Source organism: Gavialis gangeticus, unplaced genomic scaffold, assembly GCF_001723915.1.
Source record: "Gavialis gangeticus isolate Ggan-Ray unplaced genomic scaffold, GavGan_comp1, whole genome shotgun sequence".
NCBI classification, from domain to species: Eukaryota; Metazoa; Chordata; order Crocodylia; family Gavialidae; genus Gavialis; species Gavialis gangeticus.
Window position 1 is genome coordinate 2,293,129 of NW_017729019.1, and position 10,004 is coordinate 2,303,132.

At 52.6% G+C, this 10,004-nt stretch overlaps 1 protein-coding gene across 1 annotated transcript in view; it reads right to left on the reverse strand.

Annotated features, from left to right (window-relative positions):
* Positions 1-1,817: 1,817 nt before the first annotated feature.
* CSRP1 (cysteine and glycine rich protein 1) overlaps positions 1,818-10,004 on the reverse strand; it is a 38,853-nt gene continuing 30,666 nt past the window's right edge. Inside the window, exons 3-6 of the mRNA XM_019513815.1 lie at positions 8,577-8,745; positions 6,916-7,045; positions 3,064-3,157; positions 1,818-2,183 (exon numbers count right to left, since the gene is read on the reverse strand). Of these exons, the coding sequence (XP_019369360.1) occupies positions 2,107-2,183; positions 3,064-3,157; positions 6,916-7,045; positions 8,577-8,745 (470 nt within the window). The 3' untranslated portion in view covers positions 1,818-2,106. The remainder of the gene's footprint in view (positions 2,184-3,063; positions 3,158-6,915; positions 7,046-8,576; positions 8,746-10,004) is intronic.

The window sequence follows — 10,004 nt, forward strand, 5'->3', positions numbered from 1 at the left end:
CACCTAGTGGCCGGTCCATAAAAGAAAAGAATCTCTTCTTGCTACTTGCAAGAGAAGCTCCTTTAGCAGCAGCAGCAGCAGCATCTGCTTGCAGCAGTGAAGGTCCCAGGTTCAGATCTCTATAGAGACAAGGGGACGAATACACCCTATCTTACCTTTGCTCAAGGGCTCCCGTGCAACAATCATGCCCAAGTCTCATTAATTAGATCTTCACTTTTGTGGCAAGTTCCCCTCTGCAATGCAACCAGCCAATCCCTTCTCCCAGGGGTAGGGAAAGAGCAGGCCAAACAAAGGTTCTGTTCTTACAGCTTTATTGAATATACAAGTTTACTTGGACACAATCCCTGCATGTGGCAAGTACAGAAGAAACATGGCTGCCTAGTGTCCACCCAGCTCTCATGGAAAAGGCACATGGGGAAGGAACCCTAAATCCTTGCTCTCCCACCCCAAAGGAAAGGAGGAGAAGTAAAAGTGATGCTCTTTTCTCAAATGACATCCTGAAGGGATTTACACCCAATCATGCCTTGAATCTATGCTTTCTTTAGTGAACCCTTTCATCTTTGTCATGGGAATGACTGTTCTGCTGAGGTCTGAGACCATGAAGGCAAAGCCTCTCCTGACCTCCTCTTCTCCCCCAAGCAAAAACCTAGAGGGGGAAGTGGCCATCTCTAGCTGGACCCCAAATTTATCTACACATATAAGATGGAGCAACATTTCTGGAGACATTTAAGGGGATCCTTCCTATACCTTCAGAAACCTCAGCCAAAGACTACAAGGCCTCCAAAGAAAATCCAAGGAATACAGCAAGCTCCAATTCAGAGTAAAAATGTCAGAAGTGCTTGCATGGCTTAAGAGCCTGAATTCCCATTTTAAAATTGGGCTCAAGCTTCTAGGGCACCCTGAAAAATGTCACCACCCATTTCAGCTGCAGGCCAGGAACTGAGAGCAACAACGGCCTGGGCAAGAAAAAAACTTCCCTGCGGAGTCTGCACCTCAAGCAGCATGGGGTCTGCTGCGAAACAAGCATGAACCAGCCCCTTAGAATACCTACACTGCTCAGGCAGAGACAAAGTAGATAGAAAAAAACTGGCAGTGATGCTGGCAGGCAGCACAGATTGCCTTCATGTTCTCAGACTAATATTCCATGACGCTGCGAGTAAAGCAGCGGCATGAGCCTGGGCCACCTGTTTTGACCTTCGCCAAAGACGTGGTGTGGTTTTGACTCCAAATGGTTTTGAAAGAAATGGGGCCCTGGCCATCACAAGTTAGGCTCCCTACAACAGCAGAATCAGTACCCACTTCTGAAAATGGTGACTTCATGGTTTACTAGATTTAGAGCCAAGTTCTCAGCTGGTGTAAACCAGCATATGTCTACTGAAGTCAAGAGGCCCTGCCATTTATACCAGCATGTGACTTCGTCAACCATGCCTTGAATCTATGCTTTAAATACAACATGTGATTAATAAAATATTGCCTTTACCCTTATCTGACTCTCTCACCCAGGCTGGTCACTAGGTTTCTTGTTCCCTCCAGCCCACCCAAGAGTTGGTATTATTCCCCCCTGCAAGTCCCAATAAACTGTCAGTTCTGATTTTTATAGCAATTAATGGTTCAATGAGACACACTACATACTCCTGTGACATCACACTGCCTAGCTGGGCTCAGATCCTAAATGGATATGGATAAAGCACCCAGGTGTCACTTGTGAATGTATTATTATGTCACAAACCAAGTGGTGCTCTCTGCTCTGAAGAGTGGAAACTACACTCTGCAAGTGTGTGTGTGTGTGTGTGTGTGTGCGTGTGTGTGTGCATGCACACGTGTGTTATAGAAATGAACCCATCTCACCTCCGCTGGTGCCAGCAGCTCATGAGCCAAAGGCCCCTGTTGTACAGTGGAGAGATCTCCATTGATCCCAAGGCCTCTGAGTCAGATCCGTTGCTGGAACCAGCTGGCAGGAATGGTGTAGTGCCGTGAGAAGCAGCAGGAGGTTGTTAGTTATGAAGAGAGGCATTGGCACTAGGAAGCAGACGGGCTGGGCTCCCTCGCAGCATCGTCAGGGCACCAGCATGGCAAGGAGGAGTCAGCGGGGCCAGGCCTGGCACCTCACTGGGCATGGGCAAGCGCACCAGCTCCTTGCCCAAAGCCAAAACCCTTAGGCCCGAAGTGCTTGGCGTAACATCCTGCAGAGGAGGAAGGAAAGTGGCCATTAGTGACGGTGGCATGAGGAAGCTCCATGCTGGGCACTGCTCTTTCCTCAGGGGAGCTCATAGGACTGAATGGACAAGAGGCGAGATGGCCGTCAGGTCAGGCACTTTCCCAGGGTTCAAATTGGGCGCTGCCTCCTCACAGGCAGGAGCCAGGCAGTGGTGCCCTGCCACCCAGCTGGGAGATGCTGACCCCTTCAGAAGCGTTAGGGTTTTTTGCAGGTTCCCATTGATGTGCCCATTCCACTGCGTAATTTGAGGTCACCAGCCTCCCTAAACACAACCACCCTCTAAAATATAGAGCCACAGCCAGATAGGCTTGTAGCAGTAGGTCTGGGTATGAGGGAGGACCAGGCACACCCGACCCACTCCTAGCCTGCCCATGCCTGCTAACATACTCCAAGTCTGGAAGTTCATCAGCAAGACTGCTCCAGCCTTGTCCCCTGCAGGTGCCCTCAGGACACCAGAGACTCAGAAGCAGGCATGGAAGATGAGCCCAGAGTAGCCTTGCTAGGGGACTCCCAGGTTCAGAGTATGCCAATAGGAACAGGTACCAGAGTCTGCTGCTACAGTGCAGATGAGCCCTCGCAGGGCAGCAGGGTGCACAGAAAGACCCACTGGCATATAAGCCATGTGGCAAGCACGTAGGCTAGGGCTGGGGCCAGGGCCAAGGCCATGCAGGCATTTGGGCACTTGCTATTCCTACAACCGCAGTTCCCCATTTGGGACATCAGTTAATTCCATTCAGAGAGGCGCACCCAGCCATAACCCTGGCCTGCCCCTGCCCTCACGCCCAAAGGTTTCTGTGCTTTAGCCTTGGTTTGGCCAGTGCCCTGGGAAGGGGGCGCTCACTCACCTTTGCAGTAGATTTCTCCATCTTTGTCAGCCAAGGTGGTGGATTCCAGGCCTTTCCCACACTTGGCACATCGGAAACAAGCCTTGTGCCAGGACTGAAGGGAGAGAAGCAGAAGTCAGTGGGGAGGAGGCAGGAAGCATTTATGTGGCTCATTTGTGGGATCCAGCCACAGGATCAGTCGGTCAGACCAATGTTAAGTCATGGTTTGATCTGAACTACAGGGAAAAAATGGATTTCTGAGGACTGAAAACCCTATTGCAACCAGATCCTCCCCCAGTATAGCTGTCTCTACAGCAGTGATTCTCACCCAGAATGCCAGGACAGCCTGGGGTGCTGCCGGATCCTTTGAAGGGTGCCACAAAGTGTGAGGAGATAAACGAGGCATAAGGAGATAAGCAGGTAAGCCAAGTAGACAAATGCAGGCCTGACTGAATGATCCCCCACCGCTGCTGCCCAGCCCCTCCGCCGGGGGTAAGCACTGCAATTTATAAATTAGCTTTTGAAATTTGGTGCCACGCAATTCACAAGAGTTACGCACGGGGCTTTGAGTCCGGTGGGGATGCTTCAAGTTCGTTCCACTGAACGGTGCCTTGAGGCCAAAAAGGTTGAGAATTGCTGCTCTAGAGTAACAGTTTTGACAGCTTCTGGCAGGGACCATCACAGCGTACCTCCTATCATTTTTTCCATTTTAGTTTGCAAAAGAACCACCGCCAGGCAATCTCTAGCAACTATCCCTCCTTGTAAAAAGTCCACCCACAAGTCCCAGGTCTTAGCCCGAACTTCTTTGGGAAGCATCGTCACGAAGGAAGGACTGCCTCTCCCAGCCTGTACACATCTATTTGGTCCCAGGCACCAACTAAATGGCTCTCATTGATGGGTTGCCCACAGGAGGGAGTGAACGCAAGAGCTCTAGCTCCCCCGCACAAAGTGGAGACAGCCCCACTTCACTACACAAGCTATCCCTGTGGCTGGTCACACCAGCTCAAATACAACCCCCAATACCACGATGAAGATGAAGACAAGAAACTAACTGGCTCATCAGACAGGGCTACTGCTTCAGAAGAGTGGAGTTCCAGCTTTGACTCCCACCAGTCTGGGAGAAAACACAACGGAAAAAAAACCCCAAGACAAGTCAGCAGAGCTGTGGTGACTGGCTCCAGCTGAGGCCCTTGCCCACGGCTCCATGTTGTAGAGGCATGCATCCAGCTTGAATTAGGGAGGTTGCATCCAGATGTTGATAGAACAGGCCAACGTTTTATTTTTAAACTCCCCCAGCGGCTCCACTGGTGGATAAATGGATAAATCAGTGGATAATTTAACTCAGTGGATAAATCAGCTTGTGTCCTCTGAACAGACAGCTTAATAGTGGGAGCTGCTGATACAGGAGGTTTTTAAAACCTTTTTTGGAAGAAAGTGTGGACTAGCAATTATGGCAGGACTCGATGACAGACTGAATAAATCCCGCCAGCCAAAAAACATCAGCACATTTACGTAGTCCCCCTGGGATCCCCTCTGGGTTTGCTCAGACACAGCAATGCTACTAGCTTTAGCTCTTCAAAGATGCAGAGAATAAAGCTAACCACCAAACACAGTGCCTGCAGTATGACCCTTAGTGTTTCCTCACTGCCAGCCAATCCTGTGCTCTTACCTGGACATCCCCCAATATCTCAGTGTGTATAGCCATCTCACCCGAGCGTGGTGGTGCATTGCACCCAGGTCAGCTGGTTTGGCTGGAGCTATAGGCAAGAGTACTACATTCACTTGGGCTGGTAAGCTGCCCAAGTTGCCGTGAAGACAGTGTACCTCCCTCGAGTGCTGGAAGCTCTCCAAAGCCTTCCCACCATTCCCCAATCTGCCCTGAAGGACAGACAGGCTCTCCCAGAATCCAAGAGCAGCTCAGCTTCCTGCAGCACTGAAGCCCAAAGGAAACGCCCCTGGTAGGGCAGCGCACCTGGGGAGTGCAGTGCCCGTGACGGCACAGTAACATGGACAGAGGCTGCTCGCACCAGGGCAAGGCTGACTCAGGAGCCAAATACCTGTTCTACCTGTGCAAAGGCATACCTTTGTACTGAGAGAAGCCCAGGGCAGGGAAAGGGGCTTTCAGTGAGCCTACAGACTGAAGCTAGGCTCATGGATCTGGACTCATGCCTGGGATAGGAGGGGGACTGCAGAGCATGGCCAGGGTTGTGAACAGGAATTCCAGGACTGCAACAACAGGGGGCTGGGAGTAGGGCTTGAGGGGCATCGTTAAAGCTGTGAAGAGAACTCAAAAACCTGCAGCTTGGGACTAAGAGAGGTTAGCCAAATTGTGTGCAAGGCACCCAGGGCCGGGAAATGGGGTCTGCAGGTCAGGGCTGAGAGGCATTGGCAGAATGAAGTAGGGGAGCCCACCGCTGGGACAGCAAGGTACTCCAGCTCAGGGCTCTGGCAGTCGCACGGGAGTTTAGGACTGAAGCAGCGGAGGCAGCAGAAGTCCAGTGGCAGAGCTGTGTGAGTACGTCGCAAAGGCAAGACCTGCAGAGCCCTTAGGATCACCTTATCCCTGACTTGCAGGACATCTTCTCAAGCTCTGAATGTCAAGCCCTTGCAAGGATGAGCATGCTCCAGAGTGCACTGGCGGTTGGTATCCAATTCGCAATGAAGGCCTAAGGCTGGGGGCAGTGTGGGCACTGCTGGGATGGGTCAGGTAACTCCAGTGTGCAGCTCCTCGCAGTGTCCCAGTGCAGGTGTTAAGAACACGGGAACAGAAACAAAGCCACAGTTTATCACTCCACAGGCCCACCTAGTGCAGTGCTCTGCGAGCATTTCAGTGGCAGAGCGCTCGTTTTTCTCCCCCTCGTTCCGTCCCTGGAAGCAGGCAGCCTACAGGGCACTCCTCCCCACAGCGCGCTCTCTCTCCGTGACTCAGAAGAGGGTGCCAGATACGAGACACCCGGAGGTACCAGGGATGCTGCGAGGTGCCTGCAGCCCTAGCGTATGATATGCAGGGTCCTAGTCAAGGCAGCACCTGATGGACTCTTGCATCGTTCCGCATCATCCTAACGTAGCTACTCCATGACATCTGTGCTGACTGTAGAGCTTTCAACACAGCGGCTCTTGCTGTGCTCTTTTCATTGAGCTGGTGACAGGCATTTTCAGCTCTGGAGAGAGCTGAGCTCTGCCTGGGACAGTGGACAGGAAGGAAAGGGAGGGCCTGATGCCCACAAGGAGACCTGCTCTATTACATCCCATCAGCATCTGTTAGGACCCTCCACAGCTGGCATGTGTGGCAGCCTTTGTCCCCTGCACTCCCTTCATCTACAAGACTTCACTGCTCTGCTGAGTACAGGGTCTGGTACTAGGGAAAAGATGGGACAATGGCCTGAAGTTTTAACAAAGCAACAGCCAGACCCAGCCTGCCAGGACCAGTGACTGGGAGAACTCAAACACGGAGGTTTCTCTGCAGGAGACTTGTACATCAATGGGGCATTCTCCCCCCAGGCCGCAGGAAGAGCCAGAAAAGGGCTCAGGCATGCAAAGCAGGAAGCCTGAGAGTAGGGGATAGCAAAGCAGCATGTGGCATGGCATTTCCAGGAGGATCTGGCTCCCACAACTCAGCCCAGACTTTCCAGAGAAAAAGGCACCATATTTTCTGGTGAGCCTGGCATGCTGGGTTTCCCTGCCTCATCCCCACCTTGACCCCAGTGGTGGGCCCTGGCAAATATGACCCCTGAGAGCATCTGGATTTCACCAAGCACCACAAGCACTTGCTCACTCCCCACTCTGAAATCTCTCAGTCACCAAGGCTCAAAAACCATGCCTATACTCTCAACACCCTTCTGCCCCTCTGCCACCTCCTCTTTGCCTCCTTACCTTTCCAGCTCCAATCACCTTCTCAGCAGCATACACCGCCTGTCCGCAGCGTGAGCATCCGTCAGAGCCACCCACTTTCTGGGCCATCCTGGAAGCGTTGGGATTGTTGGTGGGCTGGTGAGGATGGCCCCTGGGGAATCAGCAGCAAGGACAGAGTTACTTGCCTGGCCTGGCAAGCAGGGAGGAGCAGCAGCAAAGGGATGGGGGTTCCACATTTGAGGAAGATTTTGGTCTTACACTAGGGCTACAAGGCTGGGAAGGGCTCGGGTGTGGGTACAGGGTGGGCCTGAGCACTCGGAAGAGGCTGGCCTCTGAAGGGTTGGGACAGGCAGCTGGAAACATGAGCTACAGACCCAGCCAGGGTCCTAGGGTGGCCATGCTTTGCGCCCTCAGCTCAGCACAGCCAAGGCTGATCGTGGACCTCAGGTGCCACCCCTGCCAGTTAGTGAGAGCTTCTTTATCTCACCAGCGTGCTGGAGAGACTCAATTAATCTGGCAAATGGGCTTCTCCCACCAGAGGGGCTCACAGGGCATCTGGCTCCAAGCAAGTCATTTCTGTCACACAGTGGGCCGCTAGCTGACTGCACAGCTAAGGAAAGAGTTTGCCTTCTGGCGAGCTGCATAAAGGCTCAGTATTGAGCTCCAAGGGGTCTTCACCAGGCAGTCGCATCAAGAGCTGCTGCAAAATACAAGCAGAGCCCCGGAGCAGCTCAGGGCCTGTGCAACTGCAAGGTTTCCTCTACTGTAAATCCAACCTTGCCATACTGTGCCCTAGGAGCTGAACTGGGGCACTGGAAGATCCAAAGCCCCAAAGAACAGGATATGTTTAGCTGAAAGTGCCATTACCTAGAGCAGCAATGTGGTCCCTGCATCTCTACCCTGCTTTCTGTCAAATAAGATAGATCACACACACACACACCCAGAGGTAATATAGCTTATTTTTTATATATACATACACACACACACACACACATATACATACATATATACACACACACATATGTCTTATTTAGTCAGCGTCTCTACCTGCCTTGTGCCAAATAAGATATATCACATATACGTGTGTGTGATGTATCTCATTTAGTCTGCATCTCTACCCCTGACTTCAGACTAACACAGCTATCTAGCTCTACATATATCTTATTTAGTTAGTTAATAAAATGAACATGTACCCTGCCTGATGAAAAGCTAACCTAAACCAGGCTTTGATTGTATTATCCTGGTCACAGAGACCTCCTGTTCACCCTGGAAAGATGACCTAGCCAGGAGACAGGGTGGGGGTCATAGTTTTGTGCAGAATCGGACGCTAGCTCCTGGCTGGTTTCTGTCCTAGAGCTGCCCTTGTTAGAGGCACCGGACAGCATCGCAGTGTGTGAGTGACTCAGCAAGACTCAATCAGATGACCATGGGTAGAAGTCATGGGGGGGAGGCATGTTGCACAGCTGAGAACAGCACCCAGTCTCACAGGCTCCTGAGGCCAAGGGACAGCAGTGCTACATTGCAAAACCAGGATGATGTGGCAGACTCAGGGCTCTCTCGAGAAGAAAATGCTAGTAGTGCTGCACAGCTCTGGGAGCCCCACAACCTGCCACGCTGCCAGGCAGAGGGGGTGGGGGTGCCCCTTCCTGGCTCCCCTGTATAGCCCAGATGCTCCAACTCACTCTTCAGGCTTGATTCCCAGCGACTCGCCCTTGTCGGTGCTCAGGGTCCCGGCTCCTTGCCCGTATCCATAGCCCTTGGGGCCATACTTCTTGCCATAGCAGGACTTGCAGTAGATCTCTTCCCCGTGCACCGCTACAGTGGTGCTGTCCAGGTTCTTTTTACAGACCACTGCAGAGCAACAAGAGGATATCACTGTCAGCCTTCGTCTGGCCTCACACGGGATGGGATAGCTCAGGCTTTGAAAGGGAAGGAAATGCCTACACAAAAGTGTTGCTAAAATGAAGAGCACATAGAGTATCCAGAGAAAAAACCCATACAGGAGCACAGGAATGAACAGGAAAGCAAGCGGCTGGATAGGCCAGGCAACTGCCATTAACCCCGATGCCAGAGCGGATGTCATTTGGGAAACAGGAAGTTTTGAACCTTGAGTAAAGGGAAGAACCAAATCTCTTTACAGGCCTCACAAACAGAGTTAATCTGGGTCACATCCAGCCTGGTGTGTGTGAGGGAAGGGGGGAGAAGTGTGGGAAGGAGGTTTGCATGAGTGCTTAGTGTGATTACATCCAAAGATGAGCAAGAGAGAGAGTCCAGCCCTTGGGCTGATTGCAGCTGGAGCAAATCCTGCCGGTGAAGAGACTGGGAGCATGGAAATAGATAAAACCACTGGCACTGGCTCTGACACCCACGGACCCCTGCTGCTGCCACTGGACCCGCCACAGCTGCCGCTGGCCCTGCAGATCTGGCTGGAGAGGAGCTCCCGGGATCCAGATCCAGCCTGGGGTGAATGCGACACCCCGATGCAATCCAAGAGGAAGCTGCAGGGGTGAGGAGGCAGCTGGGAGAAGCAGGATCAGGGTTGGGGAAGGGCTCAGAGCCTCCAAGAGGAGCTGAGTGTTGTTTACCTACCACCGGCAGGGCTGCGGAGGAGGAAGAGGGGGGAGCAGCTGGCCCAAGCAGCGCCAGTGCAATTGCAACACAGACTGACCCACAGGCGCGCCTTAAATGTCAGCAGAAGGCTGCTCCCGGCAGCCTGATTGTTTCCGTGCCAGAAGGAAAGGTTCTTGCCCTTAAACAACATCCCAAGAATGCAAACAAAGAACAGAGCTCTGGTCCCAGCGCCTCGGCAGGCCAGCACATTGCTGTCCCCATGACTAAATATGGTGCTTTTCCCCCCACGCTGCCAGGACCCCAGAGGAGCTCTGTGCTGGGAGAGGAGGAGAAGGGAAGCTGCACCTTGCCATCTAGGGAGGATTATGTGAGGAATGTCTGTGAGTTGCGAGCCTCCGGTGCAGACCTGAGCGGGACACTGGAGAGGGGCTCACCTAGCACAGGCTGCAGCTCACCCCCACCACCTGGATTCAGCTGGCCCTGCATGGTTTCAGAGCCGTCAGGTTAACCAGGCAGCCTCATGCCTTTGGGCCTGTCTA